This window comes from Eschrichtius robustus, chromosome 10 (genome assembly GCF_028021215.1).
Source record: "Eschrichtius robustus isolate mEscRob2 chromosome 10, mEscRob2.pri, whole genome shotgun sequence".
In the NCBI taxonomy this organism is placed as follows: domain Eukaryota; kingdom Metazoa; phylum Chordata; class Mammalia; order Artiodactyla; family Eschrichtiidae; genus Eschrichtius; species Eschrichtius robustus.
Genome location: NC_090833.1, coordinates 114,050,070 through 114,075,460, shown reverse-complemented (window position 1 = coordinate 114,075,460; position 25,391 = coordinate 114,050,070). Strand labels below are relative to the sequence as shown.

General features: G+C 40.0%; 1 protein-coding gene across 1 annotated transcript in view; it reads left to right on the top strand.

Annotated features, from left to right (window-relative positions):
* GALNTL6 (polypeptide N-acetylgalactosaminyltransferase like 6) overlaps positions 1 to 25,391 on the top strand; it is a 1,183,510-nt gene that overhangs the window by 965,728 nt on the left and 192,391 nt on the right. The window contains exons 5-6 of the mRNA XM_068552792.1: positions 20,044 to 20,229; positions 23,719 to 23,902. Coding sequence (XP_068408893.1) covers positions 20,044 to 20,229; positions 23,719 to 23,902 — 370 coding nt within the window. The remainder of the gene's footprint in view (positions 1 to 20,043; positions 20,230 to 23,718; positions 23,903 to 25,391) is intronic.

The following is a 25,391-nucleotide window of genomic DNA, read 5'->3' as shown; positions in this document are numbered from 1 at the left end:
AGAGCATAGCACAGCTGAGTATCAAGGCCAATGAGTTGGTCAGTTTGGTTTATAACATGTTATGGACTGAATGCTTGTGTTCTCCCAAAATTCATGTGTTGAAGCCCTAACCTGAATGTGATGATATTAGTAGGTGGGGATCTGGGAGGTCATTAGGTAGGTTTAGATTAGTTCGTATGTGTGGGACTCCCATTATAGGATTAATGTCCTTATAAGAAGAGGAAGAGAGACCAGTTTTCTCTCCCTCTCTCTCTCTCTCTCTCTGTCTCTCTCCGTTGTAAGGACATAGTGAGAAGGTAGCTCACTATCGTGGAGGAGCAGTTGGTCTTGAAGAGAGTAGCCAACATCCTCATCAACCTGTATGGGATGAGGGCCATGCTATCACGGGCCAGCCGCTCTATCCGCGTGGGGCTCCGGAACCATGACCATGAGGTTCTGTTGGCCAACATCTTCTGCACGGACGCTTACCACCAGAATCTCTTCACCCTGTCTCAGCTGGACAAGTATTCTCCAGAAAAAAGCAATGAACTGATCCAGAAGGTGTCCCAGCAGGTCCTGGAGAAGCGAGCCTTCCGGACTGGACGTCCTGAAGCAGGGGGACAGCGTCCCTACTGCTGTCTGTCCCAGACACACTCACGCCTTCCAGAAGGTAGAGAACTTGCTTTATTACAAGTGGACCATTTCTCCCAGCTCTCTACCTGACGGGCTTTCTCCAGGCCCCCGTGGGCACTGCTGCCTGACACGATCCCAGGCTCTGAGCAGACATGGGGAGAGCGCAGAGCTGCTGAGACTCTCCGGATTGGGAAGCTTCCAGGTGGAAGCTGGTCTGGGGTAGTGGGGATGGGTCTCAGCAGGGTGGCCACTTCTGCCAGACCACACGCTTTCCAAGAAACAGCTTGAAAACTGAAAAAAAAAGCCTCAACAAGAATTAGTCAGCACCTTTATCTTGAACTTCTCAGCCTCCAGAACTGTGAGAAATAAATTCTTATTGTTTAAGCCCCCGAGCTAAGACACGACTAGAAGACTAATCACCTGAAAGCATTAAAAAGGCTGCTTCCCTCTTGGTCCTCAAAGATATGAAATGTGGAAGATTTGAGTGATTTCTTCAGAGGAAGTCTTCCAGGGTGGTTGTGAGTTGTGTGCTCTGAAAGAGAGAGAGAGGAGAGAGAGAAAGGGAGAGAGGGCAGAGATGTTTCTTGCAAAATTGAGACTACAGATATATGTTTGTGACAGAGCGAGGGTTATGCGGGATACGGCCGCAAGACTTAGGGAAGAGAGGTGTTCAAGGGAAAACAGATCAATACATGCAGTAAGCCGCTGAGGGATGGAGAGAGAGTAGGTACAAGTTCTCTGACTCCTTATATTTGCTGATTGTTTCTTCAAATTGTTACCGCTCACCTTTTTGTCTATAGTACTACAAGAAGAATGTTGCTTAGAACTCATGCCTGGTTCCCTATTATGCACCAGATTAATTCTTTAATGAACTTGGCATTCAGCATCTACCACCACCTCGCCCTTGACTGCATTTCAGACTAATGCCTAATGAACAAGGCGCCCACCCTAGAAACACTACTAATCATTTTTTAAAATTTTTATTTTATATTAGAGTATAGTTGATTTACAATGTTGTGTTAGTTTCAGGTGTACAGCAAAGAGAATCAGTCATATATATATATATATGTGTATATATATATGTGTGTGTGTGTGTGTATATATATATATATATATATATATATCACCATTCTTTTTCAGATTATTTTCCCAAATAGGTTATTACAGAATATTGAGTAGAGTTCCCTGTGCTATAGAGTAGGTCACTGTTGTTTATTTTATATATAGTAGTGTATATATGTTAATCCCAAATTCCTAATTTATCCCTCTCCACCACCTTTCCCCTTTGGTAACCGTAAGTTTGTTTTCTATGTCTGTGAGTCTATTTCTGTTTTGTAAATAAGTCCATTCGTATCATTTTCTTAGATTCCACATATAAGTGATGTCATATGATACTCGTCTTTCTCTGTCACTCTTCCTTCAAATCACAAAGTCTTTTCACATCTTAACTACAACAAAAGAGAAAAAAAGATTTGCCTCTCATACATAGAAGGGGCTACTATAATTCAATTTTACTTCCATTAAAAATCATCCTCCAAGTGCTCACTAAGTCCAAATACTATGCTAAGTACTCATGGATTAGTTGGTAGTGATGGATGTGTAAACCAGCAATTACACTGTAAATGTAAATCACCCAACAATTGTAAACCAACAAATATGGCAAGAGCGGTTCTTAAGCAGATGTAAGTGGAGCAGAGAAGAGATACAGAATTACTTCTGTGTTCCTTTCGAAACACTATATTAAAATGCAGGAACTGGAGAAGTGCTACTCATTATATGTTGGAGAAATACGAGTTTAGCCAAGAAAAGTGTTTTCAGCAATAAGGAAATTTGGGAGGAACTCTTCTAGCTTTTAGATAGGATGCTGCCGGATTCATGAATCATTGAATGAAGTCAATTAGAAAAAAACTAAAAAGGAAACTTGTTTCAATATTTTGTCCTTAGATTGTTTTATCCTGTCTCAGTGTGCGGGAAAGGATACAGACTTTGATGTAGACTAGAGTTGGGCTAGTTGTTTATCCTCTATAAGCCCTCGTTTCCTAATCTGTAAAATTAATCTAAATTTTAGGGCAACCCAGCTACACTTCCTGCTTTTGGGCTCCATAAATACGCCTTTTGCTTGAACTAGTTTAAGTCTCTGTTCCTTTTCCAAAAAAAATGTTAATATCTATCTGTGACCCTAAAATTTATTCAAAATTCATTGTCAGAGAAGGCTGCCCAAGAGAACTTCTGGGCATTTTTCTGAACATGTTATTTCATATAACATGGCCACAAGTATTTGAATTCAATACTTCATGATTTGTCTTTTTTGTCCCCATTCAGATTTGGCTCTAGACTTACATAAAAAGGCACTTCGGATTCTGCTACACTAGTATCTACTCTTGACATTTTACTAAGAGCTCGTTTTTGTTAGAAACCATGACAAGCTCCTGACCATGTGATTTGGTCAAAAGATCACAGAGCCAAATGGTACAAGTCCCAGGCGCTAGGACTGGTGTTGTTTATCATGTTGGTGCCTCTCCCAGGACAACTTGACAATATCAGAACCACCTGAGACATTTCATTACGCTTCTAGTGATGACTTTTAGTTAGATTTCACGAGAATTCACCAGAACCATATGGTGGAAAAAGAAACTATTTCTTAGTACAAAATGAGCATAAATAAATGAAGGGTATTTCTATAGCCAGTAGTACAACGTAGTGCCAGATTTTCAAAAGAAATCCCCTTAGAGTTTAACAGACTATGATAGAAATTCATTTATGTATATATAATCAACTTAAATATATATATTTTAAGATATTTTAGGCATATAGAATTATACATGTGTGTAAACATATAGTAGAAATTCATTCATATATATAAATATATTACACATTAAATGTATACAATATACACACACACTCATGTATATATAATTCCATATGGTTAAAATATCCTAGAAATATATATAAACCAGTAAAAGGGGTTATTTCTGGTAAGGAATAATAGAGTACTGAGGGTATGAGATGGGGCTTATTTTTCAAAATATACCCTTTTGTATTAAACATTTTGCCTATGCATGTATACCCAGCCTCCCAAAAATATCAATATGCAAATGAAAACATTGAAGAAATTATAGTCACTAAAGGGAAAAATAAGAGAAGATGCAGATTACAGCTTCTTTTAGTGTTTTTGGTTTCCTCTGGTTTCACATAATTTCATAGTTTGGTATTTTTTTGCAAGGATCTACTCAAGCAGGGGTTGTTATTTGGTTGGTTGGTTGGTCGGTTGTTTCATTTTGGGGCGTGTTTCTATAATAAAGGACCTTCTCAGGACGGCTTATGTCCTGGCTTGGTTATTACTTCATTCCCAAAACTTGGCCTTCCCTTTCTCCTCTTCATCTCTGTAAATCTGACTCATCCAAGTTCCAGGATCCTGCCTTTCAGAATCTTTATACCATCTATACCAAACACCTTCAATAAACAAGCCTTATTCTGACATTACTCATCTTCCCATCTGAAATTTTACTATGTCCTGCTGAAATTGTAAGCTACACAACTCTGAGGGCTGTGCCCTGTGCCCTAACATTCACTGTATCACAGCCTTGCACCACCTTTGTGTTACATTTTATTTGTTCATGGATCGTTCAAAGAGCGGCATGGCGTCTCTAGCACTGCCCTTAACTTGTTAATTTTTAGTTGTATTAATTAATGTTCAATAGCTTATCATTTGTCTTAGTTTATTCTCATCTTCATCAAATAGGTAGAAAGAGTAGTCTCAGATTCGAAACCAGGGATGTGGTCTAACACAAATTTTGAGAGACAGGCAGAATTTGCAGGCTAAATGATCTTTATAAAGTCATTGGGAAAAACAAATCTCTCCCGGGAGTGGAGCCTTGGTAACTCTAACAATGCAGGGCTCCTCTGTCCACTGAGAGAGGGAAAAATCAACGTCCTGTCCGGCACCACCTGCAGCACACTAACTGACTGTGGTCCCTCCATGGGTGGACTTCATCAAGTGTGAAAATAACCCTGGGACCACGGAGACACATCATTAGTAGGGAAAATATATATCGTTGCTGGAGTTCAAGGAGACACAGCCCATTTAAATGAAGATAAACAGGGCCAAACAAAAGAATTACAGTAGGAAAAGTATGTGGCCGGCCTATCAGTAGAGAAGACTGCTGCCCTTTATCATTACTTGTCACACAAGTGACAGATTATAAAACTCCACAATTCTGTCCTCGTTAATTTGTGAGCCAACCTGTACCTTGGCAGACACTTGGCAGGTTCCAGACATATGATTTATTGCCTCATTTAATCAAGACTGTGTAGGAAACAGTGATTCTTCGAATAAATTACAAATGAGGCACCTTTCATTTATTCTTAGGGACTGAGTGATACATACACATATGTATCTATGTATGTACATGTGTGTGTACATATATGTATAAAACTCCAAGATACACCATTTATTTATTTCTTGGTAAGAAATTTAAACAATTTCTATTCCTCTGCCTGCGTGAGAAAGAGAAATATATGCAATACTGTAGAATATAAATGCAGTCATCTAGTGTTTTTCAGTTTTCAATGTTATGGAAAAAAACCAACCTGAGCAGATTCCAGTACTAATAAATGACCCTGCTCTGGGGCTTCCCTGGTGGCGCAGTGGTTGAGAATCTGCCTGCCAATGCAGGGCACACGGGTTCGAGCCCTGGTCTGGGAAGATCCCACATGCCGTGGAGCAACTGGGCCCGTGAGCCACAACTACTGAGCCTGCGTTCTAGAGCCTGTGCTCCGCAACAAGAGAGGCCGTGATAGTGAGCGGCCCGCGCACCGCGATGAACAGTGGCCCCTGCTTGCCGCAACTAGAGAAAGCCCTCGCACAGAAACGAAGACCCAACACAGCCAAAAATAAATAAATTAATTAATTAATTAAAAAAAAGATCCTGCTCTGGAGGTTGTTGGCAATCTAAAGGCCATGTCATTTCATTTGACTTCCCAGTTTGCGAATACACCTTACATTGTCCTCGGAATGTCTTCTAAAATTTGGGGGAGCTCTGGCTCGACAGGGAAGGGGAACCACGTACCCAGCAGATAAGCAAAATATCCTGGAAATAATATTACCCATTTTAAAATGACTCTTTGGCACACTGATTAAGTTGAAATGAAGTGCATGTAGCAAATGCTAGGTTGTTGTCTTGCCTAGGGAGAAAAAGTGCTTTCTAGAGTTCAGTGGTACATAGGCAGTTCATTTTGACATAACGAGGGAAAGTGATGTTAACAGCCAGAGGTCACAGAAAGCAAAGATGGAAAAGACCTATTGGATCATTTTCCCCATTCCCTGGAGAGGATTGCCACATGATACTTCATACTGCTCGGTCCACTTTAGCTTTCAATTACTCAAGCAAGGGGCTCTCACCACTTCAGACTTTTTCCAGGAACCAGATCTTTGCTCATGACCCCCGCCTTCTTGGCTATATCAGAAAAGTATGAATCTTAGAACTAACCCTGCAGATGCACACAGAAGTACTTTCCGCTCACAGTCAGACCTCTAAGCCTCTGAACCCACTTTCTCTTCTGTCAGTGAATTTCAAAATGATTTCCTTGGTAACAACTCCCTCTGTCCTTTCCTACTCTACCTTCTCAGTCAGTGTTCACATCACATCCCTTTTACCCTGAGTCTTTATCTTAGCAGAGGAATCCCTCTGAAAAAACAAGTTCCTGTTTCAAAGGGTAAAAGAGCATGGGCTCTAGCACAATGCTATGCTTACGCATCCCCGTGACCATCTTGAATGAATGAACAAAAGGCGTGGATTTAGAGAGAATGGGAGAAGATGAAGTAGAGATGCACATCTAGACAACTCCCTCCCCAAATCCTGCTGAAACGTGGAGCTGATGAGCGAGCGGAAGCTGGAGGAGGGTGTGGGTCAAAGAAGGTTTGCTTTTTAGGAAAAGGGATATTGCAGTGTTTTGGCTTCGAGATGGAGTGACTCAGTAGAGGACCAAACATGAAGATGCAAGGAAGAGATGGGACAGCTACAGGAGCCATGTTTGTGGGCAGATGAGGAAGGTGGGATCAAGGGCACAAGCGGAGAGGGTGGTCTGATACGAGTGCACGGACAGTTCATTCCCTTCATCGGCAGACAAGGGGGAGGTGCTGACAGTTTGGCCATTTGATGGTGAGAGGTGGCCTCAGTTCTCCTTCAATAAAGAAGAGAATGAGTTTTACGGCCATTCAAGTCTCCTTGCCCCCTCCAAGCTCCTTGGCTTCCATAGCCAATGAAGACAGAGTTTCAGCCTTTTCTAATTAGATATTTTATACAGCCTTTCACTTCAACAGCCTCCTACCCTATGATGCACTGGTTTCAGCTCTTGGGATCTCTCCTAAGGAAAATTGTAGATTCAGAAAACACTTATTCACAAAATATTCATTATATATTATATATAATAGTCATAGCTGTAATCATGTAAACAACCTAAATCAACAATAAGGAAAAATTACTCCACATTTGAAATAATATTTCAAGGTAATAACATGGAAAATTTCAATCTTAGTTTTAAAAGAACATGTAGGCTCTAAATAGAAGCATAAAAGGTAAAGGAAAATGTAAGCAATGATTGGCTTTTTTCTCAGCTTTATTGCAGTATAATTGACAAATAAAATTGTAAGATATTTAAACTGTAAAACATGATGATTTGATGTACATACATGTCAACTTAAACACATCATCATCATGTATATATATTTGGTGAGAACATTTAAGTTCTACCTTCTTAGCAATTTCAATCACACAACACATTGTTACCAATTACGGTCACCATGTTCTATGTTAGATGCTCAGACCGCATTCAGCTTATAACTAAAGTTTCTACCCTTTTACCAACCTCTCCCTATTCCCCCCACCCCCTGCCCAGGCAACCACTTTTCTACTGTTTCTATGAATTTGACTTTTTAAAAAATTTCACATAAAAGTGATACCACCCAGTATTTGTCTTTCTCTCTCTGGCTTATTCACAGTGATTGACTTTTAGTGGTATAATTCTTATTGATTTTTTTCCTCTTCTTTCCACTTTCCTAAACTTTCCAGGTCTTCTATAATAATTATATATATATTACTATAAATACTTAATTCACTACATTAAACTCCCTATACTTAAAAGATTCCTAATGGATACATTTGGGTTCAAGTTTTTCTTTTCCTCCTGACATGTAATCACTGACATTTATTGAGTACTTAAAATATTTCAGACTCCCTTTACTGTATGATCTTGGGCAAATTTCTTAACCTTTCTGACCCTCGTTTTCCTCATTTGCAAATGAGTATCATTTTTCTCATCTGTAAAATGAGGATGTAATAAATTAGCACATGACTATATCTCAGAATAGAAATTATAAGCACTGAATAAATATAGATATTATTATTATTTCCATATATTACTTTGTCATATTTCGCTACTTATTCTATTGGTTCTTTTCATTCAAGGACATGAGACACATTTTTGGTCCTCTTTATATTTTCTTTTTTCAATTTTAAGCCAAGACAATATCTTCTATGGTCCCTCTCCTTTCAATTCTTTAATAGTATTATCAAGAAATGGAGCAATGCCTTGGGAGGACGTACCTTTAGCAAGTCAATTTTCCTCAACAAGGGCAGACAGCTCATTTCCTGCATGTCTCCTCCTATATTGCAGTACAAGAATATTGTTAGGAACTGGGAGTTTTGGTAGCCTTGGGAACAGGACCAACTCCCAGATATTTAATTTAGTTCTGGTCTCATCTAAACTGAAATTTTGACATAGCATTTTTCTCACACGAACTGTTTAGAGGGATTCTTTCCAATTTGTCTTTATTTATTGTGAAGTCAAGCCAAACCCCAGAGGTTTTTATGGCTGTTTTGGCAGTTATTGGGTGACAGTATTCAATCACTCACACACATGCTAATTTGAGATTACTGGTCCCTATAACTCTACCCATATAACATTCCCACCCAGTAATTCCAATAGATGCTTCAGAGAAACTAAAGAAAAACAAAATGGCTTGTAGCATGTATGTGTGAATGACACTAGGTTTGTTTCAACTCCAGAGAAATGCAGAATTGCTAGTACTTTCAAAAGGGCGGAGATTCTGTTTCTCCCCTTTGATATCTGTGCTGGTGTATGGCATCTTATAGTTTGTCTTTGTTTTTGTCTTTGGTTCTGCTTGAATTTTATGCTTTTTCACTTGCTGAAGATCAATTTCTCCCTTTCTCAGGCATCCCAGCTTTGGTTTTTTATAACTTTGAGTTTTCTAAAAATTCCATAAATGAATTTTCAAATCCCTTGGATCCAAAGGTGACCTTGTGTAGCTTGCTGGTTTGATACAAGCAGCATTTGATTTCACTGGGAGGCTGTGATGTCACCCTGTTACTTGCCTTGTTGATGGGCTCATATGACCTTGGAATTGTTTATGCCCAGAGTTTTTATTTCTCGACTTGATTTTGTCTTAGGAAAACAAGTTACAGAAAAATCATTATTTTGATGGGAAAAATTCACTTAGTCCCAATTTTTAAGATGGTCGCTAGGAGTCAAACCAGCTCACAAAACACTGCTTATTCCAAGGTATGAATGTGTGTGAGGGTACAAATAAATCAATAGTTAGCAGTAGCATTAACGTTGCAATACAAAAACGATCAGCTTCAAATCACATAACCTGGAGTCCAGCAAAATATATTAAGAAGTTGTTGAAGTAGTTGGAAAAGTGTGAAATATATGAATAGGACTTTTACCCTTAAGGGCTTTAGAGGAAAAAAAGCATAAATATACTGGTCCTTCTGATGTTTTTTTCTTGGTTAAATTCATTTTTTAAAGCCTCTTATGTCTCAAGACAAATTATCTTATAAAATGTGCATTTCTGACAGGCTTACAGATTAAGGGAATCATTGAAAGATAAGTTGTGAGTTTTCTGGGAAGAATGAGAAGATGGATATATTGGTAAATATGAGGAGATTAACTAAGATAATTAAGTACAAAGTATAGAACTGATAATTCAGGCTGAGAGAGGGCAGGGCTCTGGGGGTTGCTGATGGAGCCTGCAGGCCTCATGTCTGAGGTCGGAAGAGGCAGGCATAGTGCAGAGAGGAACTGGCACAGACGCCCGTAATCAGATGTTGTTTACTCTAAACTACAAGGAGTGTTTAGACTGGGAACTAGGATGTTTTCAAATAAGGTGTTCTTGATCAGTCTGTATTACAGAGAGAAAAAGAGAAACATGTGCTGGAGGCTTTTCTTGTACAATTTTAGTCCTGAAACTGGCATCTGTGCCCCTTTCTTAATTTGAGAGCTGGTGCATTCTACATTGAAAGTATTTGTCACTGTCAGTACTCAGATTTTTCTTTCCTTATAGAATATTTGATATTCAGTGGATTAGGAAGAGTCACTGGGGAATTTTCTGGTTGTTCTCAAGACTTTTAGGTCATTCTCAAGACCTCGGCTAGAGTTTTCCTCCACATTCAACTAAAACAAGATTTATTTAAACATACATTTTACCAAAAAGATCACAAGGGCTTTAAAACTGAATAAGTATCCTGTGCATTGCTGGTGAGAATGGAAAATGGTGCAATTGCTATGGAAGACAGTGTGGTGATTCCTCAAAAAATTGAAAATAGAATTACCGTATGCTCCAGCAATTCCATTTTGGGTGTATATATCCAAAAGAATTGAAAGCAGGGTCTCGAAAAGATATTTGTACACCTATATCCATAGCTGCGTTATTCACTATAGCCAGAAGATAGAAACAACCCAAATGCCAATTAACGAATGGATAAAGAAAATGGGGTCTATACATACAATGGAATATTATCCATCCTTACAAAGGAAGGAGACTCTGACACAGGCTACAACATGGGTGAACCTTGAGAACATTATGCTGAGTGAAATAAGCCAATAATAAAAACGACAAAATACTGTATAATTCCACTTATATGAGGTCCTAGAGTACTCACACTCATAGAAACAGAAAGCAGAATGGTGGTTTCCAAGGGCTGGGGAGAGGGGGAAATGGGACTTATTTAACGGTTATAGGGTTTTAGTTTGCAAGATCAAACCGTCTGTAGCGCAACTGGACAACCATTTTGATTATATAATACTTAACACTACTGACTCAGCTGTATACTAAAAATAGTTAAAATGGTAAATTTTATGTTATGTGCATTTCACCACAATTTGAAAAAAAAACTAAATAGGTGAAAGGAAGAGGTGATCTAGATGAGCTTAGAGATTATTTTCTCCTATGTCAACACTGATAATTCAACTGATATTTATATAGGGTTTTTTATTTAAAAGAGTGCATTATGTGCAATGCTTTTCTAGAATTAAACTATTCTCTAATACTTACAGACTAAAGCCTAACACTGTTTTGGCAAAATTCTTAAATATTTACAGGGTCAAACAGCATAACACTGAACCAATGACTTTTTGTAATGTTGATGGTAAGACTTCTACATTTGTGCATTTAGACTAAATTATCATGTACGTGGTGCAAGTGAAAACTTAGAAACTATATGACCTATTCCTTGCAATACACAGGATGTTTAAAATAAAATAAAACTACTGAATTATTAAAAAGCAGAAGTGTTTCTATTGTATTAAAATGGATCAATTTGTGGGGAGTTCAAAATACTCAGCAAAAATATTTCATAGAACAGACCTCTGAGTTTTACCCAGTTTCCATTCACATCGTTTTCCTTTGAGGCAGAAGTTACAACATCAGAAGAAATGATACAAAGCAAATAATCTTGAATTTCAAAATTTTATATTGCCTGACGTAGAGAAAATACAGTTCTCATTCTAGGTTCATGTAACCAGAACAAACTATAAATTTTATATTCAGATTATGTCACTTGGATTCATTCACAGAAGTCCTTTAATTATAATGACTTTTGAAAACTATAAAATGCTTAGAATGGATGGACTTAGAGATTGTCATACTGAGTGAAGTAAGTCAGACACAGAAAGACAAATATCATACGATATTGCTTCTATGTGGAATCTAAAAAAAAAAGGGTACAAACGAACTTATTTACAAAACAGAAGTAGAGTCACGGATGTAGAAAATAAACTTATGGTTACCAGGGGAAAGGGGGGAGGGATAAATTGGGAGACTGGGATTGACATATACACACTAATAAATATAAATAGATAACTAATAAGAACCTGCTGTATAAGCACAGAGAACTCTACTCAATACTCTGTAATGGCCTATATGGGAAAAGAATCTAAAGAGTGGATATGCATATATGTATAACTGATTCACTTTGCTGTATACCTGAAATTAACACAACATTGTAAATCAACTATACTCCAATAAAAATTAAAATAAATAAAATAAAATGCTTAGGAAAATATCATATAATCTAAATATGAATTATCTGAGAAATATCTGAATCATCAGACAAGACCAGTTTTTAAACAGTCCTTAGGCAAATACTGTGGAAAAGGAAAAATAGAATTCAAATATTTCTACTGTAACTAAATATACATTACCTTCTCAAAATTGCAATAAGCAATGAATGTGAAAATCAAATGATAGATGAACTGAAATAAAAGCTGCATCACAGATATGCAATGTTTGTATAGGCATTTATGTATGTACACATTTGTATAGGCAGTTTTTAGGCTATTACCCAAATGCCAAAGTATTTTGTATGGAGTAGTCTATTATTTACTCTTTTGCAAAATCCATTCTAAGAGGATATACACTAAATTTTTAAAATGATGAAGAAAATAAATATTTTAACTATGGATTTCTCCTTTTTTTCCTTTCTCTCCTTTTTACACACTGTATTTTTTCTGAAAATGTTCTTAATCCTTTTATGTATGTGGCACCTATATTTTTCACTTTGGGGGCCTTGATTCATAAGGTATTATACAAATGATCTTTGATATCTGAGTGTTTCCCAGAGAGGAGACTGTAAACCCATTTACAGTTCTAACCATGGAGAAGGAAGCTTTCCGTGAATGATCCTGGCCGCTAGATTCATGGCCATTACTACTCCACTGGGGCTACACCCTGGGGGGAAGGAACAGATGGTGTGACATTTCTTTTGTGTTCCTCTGAGCATGTCACACGTTTAAAGCTATGCTGAAAATATACAAATCAATTAGCTGTTCTTTAAGCAAATGATGAAAGAAAGAGAGATTGAGAGACACGAGGACCCCATAGAAGTTGCCAGGTGTCCAGCTGACCTGACCGGCCAAGAGCGGACCCCCACGCTGAGATGTAGCCCATCCCTCTTTTCTATGTGGCATGTAGGATCTAAGGGCAGATCACAGACAAGTATCAGAATTCTCCAGGTAACCACAGCTCACTGTTTCTCACTATGAAATGTGTGTGTGATGTCAGAGACATTTTCAGGCACTAAAAGGATTTAACAAGAGGAGAAAATCACAAGAAAAAAGTAAGCGGTGGAGTGGAGCTTAGCTGAGCCCGAGCTGGGCGGTGCTGGGGGTACAAACAGGACGCCAGGCATGTGTAACTACCAACATCCACTTCCCCTAGATTCCTCCCCATGCCCTGGTCAGAAAACTCCAAAGCTGTCATGAAAGGTTACCAGTCCTTCATTGGTGACCTTCCCTCCTCTCGGAAGTGAGGGAACCCAAATCTCGTATAATGGACAGCAGGCCTGCAGAGGGAAACACTATCTCCACCTTCCAGAGCTGTAAATAAAACGGCCTTTTGCTCCTGTGAGAAACACAGACCTCTGTCTTCCCCATCTGTTCGCTATGTAAACATCCTTGAAAAGATAATCCAGAACAAATGGTAGAGGTTGCCTCATTCACAAAACATGCAGAAATGCAAAGGACCCCCGAAGAATGGTATCCAGTTCTCTCCTCCCATGACTGAGTGGAATCAGGGAGGCTCATGGGGAAAAAAACAAATCTCAAATCCTTTCCACAACATAAAAAAAAAAATTGGTAAAAAGTAGAAGTCACACATTGTAGCTGAAAGAGGGGAATATTTGGTATATCGTGGGTTTCAGGGTGATCATGTTTGTCTCATTCTAGCATGCTCTCAGAGTGAGCTTGTTGCATGGTGATGGTCTGCAAGATGGTTATGTCCAGCAGAACCAGATGGATGGGCCGGCCGTGAGGGTCAGACCACTTCCCAGACATCAGGGGATGCTTTTTTCTTTTTTTTTTTTCTCAACTGTATCATTGAATCAGGATCCACGTTAGGTTCTCTCCTTTGATATATTTCTTAAGTGTCTTTTAATCTTTAGGATTCTCTTTCCATTTCTTTTTTTCTTCTTCTCCTCATTTATTTGTTGAAGAAATCAAGCCATTCGCCCTGGAGAAATCGCTATAGTTTAGATTTTGCTGAGTAGCTCCCAGATGTGCCATTTCACATATTCATCGATCCTTTATTTCCTATAAGTTGGTAGTTAGATCTATAGGCATGACCGAATTCAGATTCAGCACTTTGCCAAGAATGCTTTATAGGCAGTGATGTGTTCCCTCATCAGGAAGCACAGAACAGGTGATCTGGCTCCTTTTGTGATGTTAGCTTGATCCATTAGTTCATTAGGGGTTGTAAAGGGTGACATTCTATCTCTTCTTTGTTTTATATTAGCTGGAATATATGTTGTCTACTTATTTAAGTTTAGTGTCCCAGCTATTTCCCAAATGACTCAAGATGCTTTGTATATTAAAAGAACAGAAAATAAGACATTTGGAAACAGAACTCAGCTGAAGTCGTAATAGAAGCAATTAGGTACAGTGTCAGCAATTCTAATACTTTCTTGGTTAAATTTTTTGTGCTCTAGAGATAATATGAAATGCTTATATTTGAATGCTATGAAAAGGGACATACTTAGTGTGGTCAACCAGGACGTAAAGAGATTGACAGCTTTCTGGAGTTAACTAGAGACATAAAATCTGTACATTTCTCCTGTATAAAGAATACAGAAAATGTCTCTACACTGCTAAGTAGACAGTTATCCTTAACACTGCCACTTGGGATTAAAATATACACATGGCCTGTGTCAAGGAGATTGAGAAGTGGAAGAATATCTTATAGTCTCTAATTGTGAAGTACTTCTTGTCCCTGTGATAAGACCTCAGATTATCCGGAATACTTAAGAGTATATTCTTGTAGTAAAAGGATGCACCAGGAAGGTTTAAGGTATGTATATTTCTGTGTGTTTATAACACATTTCATTTCATCATCAGGTATCACCCACAACAACTAACGTATATTCTATATGCTCTTAAGGCCATATTCTGCTACATTCTATCTACCAAAACCAGAGTATAAAAATCAAAGAAATTTCAGCTCTATAATGTGTATTTAGATATAGAAACGCATATCTCCAGATCAGTAGGGTCTCCTGCCCCTCTTGCTCTGTCCTTGAGATTAAATTAGGGGATTCAAAGGAGATAGAAGGAACTTGGCAACAATTCCAGCTGCTGAGCCCAGGGCAGCTGTTTGTCCAGCCTTTGGTGAGCCCACCACTCGGGATACCCTGGCCTTGCTCTGTAAAACTGATGGTCACTTAGATTCCCTGTCCCCTTGGGAACACTCTGTCAAAGGTAGACTAGAAAGCTGTCTAAACTCTGCTACTGTATTTTTCTGACATAGTAAGCACAACTTATTGAACAGACCTAGATCGTTGATGAACTTAAAGTGCTTCAAGGTCATGATTTTGATATCAGTGACAGTCTTATAGACAGAGAGCTGCAGGAGATTAGACAGATGCTGTACTGACCAAAGATAAGACCCTGGCATTTGCCTTTTGACTAAACGTCTGATACATGTCAGCTTTATTTTGATTTGACTCTTGCTTTCCAAAGTGACATGCAGCCCAAAGAAACACCAAAAGACCGACAATTAGGATGCTTTTTAGGAAAAACGAAATACGTGATAGATAAGATCTATGCCATAAGTAAAACTTGACGAGAGAAATCACAGAATCGTAGAACTGGAAGGAATATTTAAGATCAACTCATCACGCTCCATAGGTGAGGAAAATTGAAGTGACTTAACCAGAGGCATAGGGCCAGTCAGTAATAGGTCTACAACTCATGTCCTTGGCTCTGGACTGAAAATCATTGAAGGGGACTTTTTAGTGCTTAGTTGCTACCCTAAATACTAAATATAGTGTCAGTTGGTGGCGCATAAGTGAAATCTCTAGAAAAAGAGGAAAAATACATTCAGAAAACTGCTACATTTAACGTTCACGGTAGCAAGACACCAAAATTTCACTTGAGTAAAACTCATCATTTCATTATTACCTCCCAGTGATACAAAAAACCTTGGGCAGAAATTGTCGTGTTTGAAATTATAGTAATTCTTCCAGGTCATCAGGGTACCACTCAGTGGATTTCAACAGTAATATACCCACCGCTAGTCTAGGGCCACCAACCAAAAAACAAAGTTAATGGTTCTACAGATGTTTCCTAGTCAATAAAAAAATGTCTGCTTTAGGACTTCCCTGGTGGCGCAGTGGTTTAGAATCCACCTGTCAATGCAGGGAACACGGGTTCGAGCCTTGGTCTGGGAAGATCCCACATGCCGCGGAGCAACTAAGCCCTTGCACCACAACTACTGAGCCTGCGCTCTAGAGCCTGCAAGCCACAACTACTGAGCCCGCGTGCCACAACTACTGAGCCTGCGCTCTAGAGCCTGTGCTCTGCAACAAGAGAAGCCACCGCAATGAGAAGCCCGTGCACCACAACGAAGAGTGGCCCCCGCTCGCTGCAACTATTGAAAGCCCGCGCAGCAATGAAGACCCAACACAGTCAAAAGAAATGTGTAAATAAATAAATATAAATTTATTTAACAAAATGTCTGCTTTATAAAAATACCATACATTCTCGTTATTCTTTAAAATTAGATGAGTTCAAAAGGGATCTTCAAAGATGCTGTACTTGAATTAAAATACAAAATCATGTTTAAAATCATTTGAATAATATTTTAGAAATGAATCTAAAAACCGTTCATACAAAAGAAATGCAAACTGTTTTTAATTTAAAGCCATCTCTACCATCCCCAGGAACTGCCTTGTATGAGAGCCTAATTTGCTAATCAGATGGATAATACCCGTCTTCATTGTGAGTTATGGTTAATTAGATGTTACAACTGAACTACTAAGAGACAACGGGCCCCTCCAAGGGGCAGTCAACTAGAACATTATTCGGAGGCAAAGCAACCTAATTATTACCGCAAAGTTCAAATTAGAGGACTTGATTTGAACACTTAATGGACTCACTTTGGGGGTCAAACCTCTTGAGATTAGTGAATTCATACCAGACAGTCTTTTTAGTACATTAAAATGGGCTTTGATAAAAGAAAAATACACAGAATCAGAAAATGTACAGAGAGGGAAAGGCAACATGTAGAGATGCTCCCACCAAGTTCCAGAGAGTTTCCTATAAACTAGAAAGCGTGGAAGCATAAATCCCAAGTTGGGACAATCCCTCACGGGTGACCGGCAACCCCCTGCTTCTTGCTTTGGGACACGTGGGAGGTGAATCTCTTCTAGAAAGAAGCACTTTCTCGTACACAGCTCCGGAGAATTAATCCTCCTCTCCCCCAGAAGAGACTCCTGTAGTGCTTAGGGGTCAGAGAGGAAAGCAGTGAATGTACTCGGATTGTCGAGATGGTACCCACAGTGGTACATTTGACAGACAAACCGTGAGGTTTACAGAAAGAGTGAAGAACACTGTTTGGGTGGGTTTAGCAAATGTGCATGATCTATTTTCAGTCCCCTATGACTGTGCCGACACTGTTTCCACAAGACGGTATGTCCTGTGGTCCAAACAACTGATTTACAAATAAACTTAGAGAGTGATTCTTGTTGGTATGTTGGTGACACAGAAGGATTTCAGTGACTGAATACATTACAGGAATGAGGTTATAAAGTTTTCCTAAACATTGATTACTGTGCAAAGTCCTAATAGAACACAGGCCTTTCACAACTGGTACCCACAGAGCCCTCGTATGGGTCACCGATCACTTATCATGCCTTTGATAGCTCACCTGGCTGGCGGGCCCCTGCTTCATTTCCCTAACAAGACAGTAAGCTCCAGGCTCCCTCAGAGGCGGCACTGGGCTGTACAGCCCTTGGGAATCTTCCTTGGAGTTTGCACACAGTGGAGAGGGGAGAAGAGAGCCAAGGGGAGGGGGCACAGCACACCTGGCTCAAAGCAGAGAGGGACACGGGACAGCCAGCCTCCTAGGTGAGACTCTACCACACAACCATCAACTCATACCAGCTCGTTCATGGCTAGCCAAAACTGTTTCGCTTTAAATTGGCAATAAACGGAAGACGATGAATTATCCAAAGCTCACCGAGAAATACAGAAGTCGATATTTTTCATCTTTCAGACTTAGCATTCTAAGGCATTCCTTCAGCTATTGAGAAAGGCTGTTTCTGGGACTTCCCTGGTGGTCCAGTGGTTAAGAATCCATCTTGCAAGGCAGGGGACGCCAGTTCTATCCTTGGTTGGGGAACTAAGATCCCACGTGCCACGGGGCAACTAAGCCTATGCGCCACAGCTACAGAGCCCATGCGCTCTGGAGCCCATGAGCCACAACTAGAGAGGAGCCCACGCACCGCCACGACCCACACGCCACAACGAAAGATCCCACGGGCCGCAACTAAGACCCTATGCAGCCAGCCAATAAATAAATAAATAAATATTTTTTAAAAAAAGAAGAAATGCTGTTTCTCTTCCTAAGTACAAGTGATTTACTGGGGTCTCCAATTATTGGCTTAATAAATGTTTACTGAATGAGCACTGTCAGGTCTGTAGTCAAAAGCTTGACCCTCCTCCACCCTCTAAGAGGACAAAGATCCCCCCCGAGTCAGGTTTAGGGAGTTTGCAGCACCTACTCACATCCTTCATCATCACAGACTTCCCACCCAGGTCTGGCCTGACTCCAAATCCTGTAAACTTTGCACTCTAGAGTCTGATCTGCAGATCTCTGTTCATTACAGGAAAAACAAAATAGAGGGGGGGCATATTTTGATCGAAAATATTCTTGTGGAAGACCCCACCAGTATTCTTTTACAGTAAAAATTAGAATGTGAAATATTTTAAATGACCCATTGGTAAAACATAGTTATAGGGCAGTCAAGAAAAATAAAGGAAATTGAGAATTTTTAAAGCACTTCACCAATAATCAGAAGCAATAAGAATAAGGATAAGGATTTCCCTGGTGGTCCAGTGGTTGGGACTCCACGTTTCCAATGCAGGGGGTGCGGGTTCGGTCCCTGGTCGGGGAACTAAGGTCCCGCATGCCATGTGGCGCACCAAAAAAAAAAAAAAAGAATAAGGGTAAACCCTTGCATGCAGAGAAACTCCATTGCAGAGTAATTCTGACATCTGTTAAACTGGAGAGCAGGAAAGAGATCATAAATCCTTCCATGAATCCCTATTGTTACAGATCATAGGAGGAGACAATAATAATACTGTCTTTGACTGCAAACATGCAGAGTAAGTTTGAAAGTGAAACCTACAGAGCAAACAGCATGCTAAGATTCTGTTTCAATGAATATTAGACTATACTTGTTATAAACTCCAGGAGAGCCCTCCTAATGTTTTATATGCGGGAGACTGAAAGCAGAGATGAGTATATATCCCACAGAAAGAAAGCCACCAAAACACACTTATTTGGCATAAAAAAAGAACTGCGAGATTCATGCATTTTATCACAGCCAGTAAGAAATGTTTTAGTCTGTAAGTAAGTTATCTGATTTGATTTTGTTCCCGCTGTTTGTTTTTAATTCGGCAAAGAAACATTTCCAAACTTTTGTTTTCTAATCTTAAAGACCTAAGTCCACAGTGATTATGTACCATCTCATCTGCCTATCCCTCTTCACATCTAATTTTAACAGCAAATCAGTCACTTTCCACTTCAAATCAGGAGCCAGGGGCTGAACTTGCGTGCCAGTTTGCTATTACCTCACGGGGGGCGGGGGGGGGGAGGGAATCTGTTTGGTTCCTGTTGATTTGAGAGGTATTTTTTTCTTTCCTGTGGTTTTACATGCAGTATTTTCAACACAGTGAACACTAGGCAAAGCCTTGCCAGAAAGGGCCCTCTTGTTGGCAAGAGCCCATATGCTGGAACGTTCACCAGCAGGGACCCGGTGTTGATGCCCACCTGGGTGCAGGCTGGCCAGGCTGCAGTCTGGTGGCCCCTGGTCCACAGAAACCACAAGGTGGGGTGCCAGCGGGTCAGTGTCCAAAGGGCGGCGTTTGCATCTTATGGAGCATTCTGCAACTTGTAAGGTATAGAGACCTCTAGGCATGAAATCTTGCTAGTCCTTCCCCTTGCGATGAAACGAGGAGAAGATGGGCTTCAGCTGGGCTTCACCGTTCACGCTCTCCACACACAGACGCCCAGGAGTAATTCTGCTACAACTAATGTCCTGTGTTCTTTCTGTACCCGTTCTTCTTCCTCCTTCCCAGAACACTTGAAGGAGAAGTTGGAAGAATACATGGCTCGGTTTTCCAAAGTGAGGATTGTTCGCACCAAGAAAAGGGAAGGGCTGATCCGGACCCGACTCCTGGGGGCGTCCATGGCCAGAGGCGAGGTCCTTACGTTCCTGGACTCCCATTGCGAGGTCAATGTCAACTGGCTGCCCCCGCTCCTCAGTGAGTGACCCTCAGCCCCTGGGGCCTCCGGGGGAGGCGGGGGAGGGTGGCATGTGCTTCTATGTCATCCGCCATCGACAAAGGCTAGAGACCCCTTTTACGAGGTTTACAGTGGGAGCGGTGAATTCTATCTTAACTATCGCTGGGACGTATAGGTAACTAGAAAACCACATTGAAATAGACATTTCAGGTAATACCAACTGCAGTCTAACTTAAGGTTTGAAAAGGTTTGATTGCTTTATCTTAGACATTCACTGAGTAAAAACTAAAAGGAAAAAGTATTCATTATACTACCTGTAAGCACAGTATGATTAAAATATACACACACACAGAGTTTAGCAAGTATTATAGGATTGTTAAGAGATGAGAAAAGTATTCAGCCCCAGAATACAGTTAAAGTATAAGCGCACTGACATTTTCCCAGGATTTATAAGGCCATTCTCTTTTCCACTCCAGCACCAGCTTAGCTCCCTAAACATACGACCCACCACCATGTTTACACACAATCCCTCAAACACTCAGAGCTGCCATCCAGGTGATACATCTTAAATGATCACTAGAAGACTATCACTTGAACTGTTAGAAACACAAAAGTCCTGAAAACCATTCAAGCTCGAAAACCTGCATGAGGTTCAGTCCAAGCATCAGTATTTTTTAAATTTCACAATTAAGTCAGAGATAAACCCCAGTAGTAGCTAAGGAATAAATTGTAAGGCTGAGGGAAAAAGTGTGTTTCTAAAAAGTTCTTGGCGCGCACGTATTGAGTTCCTTTCTGTTCTTCCACATTTCACTAAATCAACTTTTATTGTAAATACATCCCTGGCCTTGGAGCTAAAGCCAGTTGACAACCTCCTTCACAATAGCTGCCTCAGAAAGAATCATTTTCTATTGAGAACCGTGCAGGATTTCAGATAGAACCAGCAAAGCTCCATTAGTAAACGATGTGGGGGAAAAAATCAATTGAAACTGTGTTGCATTTGAAACAGGAAACGACCAGCAACTAAGGCTCCACCACATCTCAGAGCCATACTCTCCCCCGCAGACAATCGCCCAGACACCCTAATCAACAGGGATGTTTCCATGCTCCTAATGGCCAGAGATTCCTCTGAGCTTTTAATTAAAAGTACCTTGTCCAAGGACATAGCAATTTAGAGTTTCATCAGCAACCATCAGTTTCCCTTAAACAGAATTTGACCTATATGGTGTTGAATACTCAAGTCAGCACATGGCCTAATTTATTTATGAACCAAAGCAAGGCCTAAATGCCAATTATCAAGGCTCTGATTGTTCATATGCATCTAACAGGAAAAAAAAAAAGATAGGAAAAAAAATGGAAAAGACAGAGAAGCCCACTCTTTCTCATTCAAGCATTTCATTTCCTGTAGGCCTGATGGGTAAGAAATGATTCACGCTCAGGATCACTATCTTTTTTTATTTTCCTCTATCAGTGTCTTGACACATCCTCCAAAACGGGAAAAAAAAAAAAAAAAAAGGTGGAGCCACACAGTTTCTTGGTTCATTTTTCACCTTGGGATTTTACCTGAATTTCAATTTCCCATTAAGAGTCTGTTTGTTTGATCCCTGGAAATTGAAATGTAGGCACAAGCCTTAGATGAAAAATTAGTCATGCTGCTTTCACCCCAAGCTGGTGCTGCTGGATGAGAGCTGAGAGGAAATTTGAAGGGAAAGTTGACAGTTAATTTAACAGACTCATTCTCTTCGGGTCACCTTGGGACTCCTTGTTGGTCAAGGAACTTGTAAATCAACCTGATTCTGAATTTGCCTGAAGAAAGTCACTGAAACCTTAATACTCAAATACCTGCAGAGGTGATAGAAGAAATATTTTGGACACAGTAATGATGGTCTCCTCTGTCAAAGGCATCTATGGGGGAACGCCACTTAGATAAAGATTAAAGCCCACTGCAAGGCTTGCCCAGGTGAAAACGATGCCCACAGAGCCCTTGGTGGGATTAACTTAAAGAGTGAATGAATTAAAGAGAAAGAAAGAAACAGAGAGGGAAGGAAGGAAGGAAGGGAGGGAGGGAGAGGGAGGGAGGAAGGAAGGAAAGAAAGAAAGGAAGGAAGGAAGGAAGGAAGGAAGGAAGGAAGGAAGGAAGGAAGGAAGGAAGAAAGAAAGAAAAAAAAAAAGAAAGGGGGAGAGAAAGGTAGATCTGGGGGAAAATCTTCCATAGGATTCTGTGGTTTCCATGCCCTGCCTTATTAGTGTCATCAGAATAATGATGCTGAAATAGCCAAACCTCATTATTTCTAAATTATGTCTTTTCTTTTTTAAAGATACTTAAATGTATTTTATTCCACACGCCACATCCAAAGGTCTTCCAAAGAACCAGAAAGCAGATGTTTGCACTTAAAAGTTCTGCCTGTCTGACACTATTAGTTTGTTGTAGTAAATACTGAAGAAATGCACATTGTTGGGAAGACAACACTTCACATGTAGCTGTTCCAGGTCAGCCAAAGTACCTGTACATGCCCTTCCCAGCACTGGCTGTTCAGGTCTCACATAATAACATCTACAAGGGAGGAGCTGGAGCTGTAACTGGAAAATAAGTCTCCTTTCTGCCTCAGAGAAGCACCATGGCCAACTGGAAAGACCCCAGACTTTAGCACAGGACCATTAAGCAGGGATTGCATCCTAATTCTTGCCCTCAAAAGATGAGCGACCTTGGACAAGTCATTTAACTTCTCTGAGCTCAGTTTCTCATATGTAAACTAGGAATGATAATAAGAACCACCTCTCTGGGTTGCTAGGAGTGTTAGGAACAGCATGAGTATACTTAGTTGCTCAAGAATTGAACAGTAGCAGGAATAGTAGCGGTAGTATCAGGCCATCTAACATATTTGCAGATATGATGAGAGAAGATAAAAATGTATAGCTTTGATAAACAGAGTCTATATTAAAGAACAGTAGCAAAATAGGACTTGGCAAAATCTCTGGTAAGCCTGAGGGCAAAGAATTCTGTGTATAATCTGCCAGCATTTGGGGGCAGTGGAGCGACAGCCATCATGGCCATTGTAAGATTAGATACTAAAAAAAAAAAAAACCATGCAGTTAAATATTTACATTTTGGAACCTCCAGAAAGCAGGCCAGTATTTTCTCAGCAGGCTCCAGCTGTATGCTTGAAGGAACACAAGGGCTGTTTATACTCCACGCATGTTGGGTGCACTGTAAAATGACAGATTGGGGACAGGTCAGAGCAAAACTGTGACAGAGGGAGAGCTAAATGCTCTTCTCCAGGAATCTCTGGGACATCACTTTCTTCGAGGAAGATGCCACAACACTAATTGCCCCTCATCACTGTTGCATCACGTTAAGCCCAGCATTCAGACAGAGATTCTGCCAAGTGCTCTGAAGGCAACAGGGAACTAGGCTGCGAGCGCGACGCGTTAGGAAGGGCTTCTCTTGGCAGAGAAATGAGAGATGACCTGGGCAGGCGAGTCATTTCCTATTCCATGCTTTCATTTTTCAGACCAAATTGCACTCAACCACAAAACCATCGTGTGCCCCATGATCGATGTCATCGACCACAATCACTTTGGGTACGAGGCCCAGGCCGGGGACGCCATGCGCGGCGCCTTTGACTGGGAAATGTACTACAAGAGGATCCCCATCCCTCCAGAGCTGCAGAGGGCGGATCCCAGCGACCCTTTTGAGTGAGTAGCAGCCGAGGGAGGGTCCAAGGGGGAGAAGGGGCAGATAACTCAGGCGTGTGTCAGCTGGAGACCCAGCTCTAATGAAATGGAATAAAACGGGTGGCAAAAGTATGCAAAACACTGGCGAAAGGTCAGACCTACAAGTTGTGTAAAATCACAAGCTGTGCTGAGTACATTCTTGAACTTTCTGAGCGTGAGAGGGCGTGTGCGGTATGAGAATCGGTAAAGACAGAGTTCACAGCAAACGCACGGAAAAGGGGTGCAGTCCCTTTCAGCCATTCTCTTAGAGGTTCTTTCCTCATTTTCAGTTCCCTCTGTTCTTTCTGCTTTTCCCTAAAGGATTATTTAAATTAACTATTTTACTTTTCTTTGTTAGGGAATGATATAAAATATGAACCAGTATTTAGGCCTAGGTTCCATGCCCTGCTGGGAATTGCTTCTTTATAAAGGAGGGCCATGTTTCAGATAGCAGCTGCTCCCAGAACTTAAACTTGGGGAATTCAATCAAATGATAGATCCAGAGTAGATGATCTTTGATAATATTGCCCCCAGTTTAGTTCTATACAGATATAAGTTTACAGTAATCTATTGATTTCTACAAAGCTAAATTCTTTTTTTCCAATGTGGACATGAGAACTGTCTATGTCAAGAAAAAGAAAAAAATATGGCTCAGCTTGACAAACTGTTAGGACCATTAATGGTTAATGGTGAACTTTTTCCAAAAGTTACCCAGAGATTGCCCAAGGCATGCTATTATCTATTCCTCATACATCACCCTTCTGATATCCTTAAAACCTTTATAATTTTAAAACTACTATATTTTTTCTTAGTACAAACAAAATGTCTAGATCAAGGCTTTGCACGCTCTCTAAGATTCTATTTAACATGCGTTAAAATCAATACTGTCTTTTTCTAATATTTTATTTTTTTATTGATGTACAGTTGCTGTACAATATATGTTACAGGTGTACAATATAGTGATTCACAATTTTTAAGGATTATACTTCATTTATAGTTACTATAAAATATTGGCTAGATTCCCTGTGTTGTACGATATATCCTTGTAGCTTATTTTATACCTAATAGTTTATACCTCTTAATCCCCTACCCCTCTATTGCCCCTCCCTCCTTCCCTCTCCCCACTGGTAACCACTAGTTTGTTCTCTATACCTGAGAGTCTGTTTCTTTTTTGTTATAGTCACCAGTTTGTTGTATTTTTAGGTTCCACATGTAAGTGATATCGTACAGTATTTGTCATTCTCTGTCTGACTTATTTCACTTAGCATAACATACTCCAAGTTCATCCATGTTGCTGCAAATGGCAAGATTTCATTCTTTTATATGGTTGAGTAGTATTCCATTGTATATATATATACCATGGATGTATCTTCTTTGTCCATTCATCTATGGAAGATATTGCTTCCATATCTTGGCTATTATAAATAATGCTGCTGTGAACATTGGGGTGCATGGATCTTTTCAAATTAGT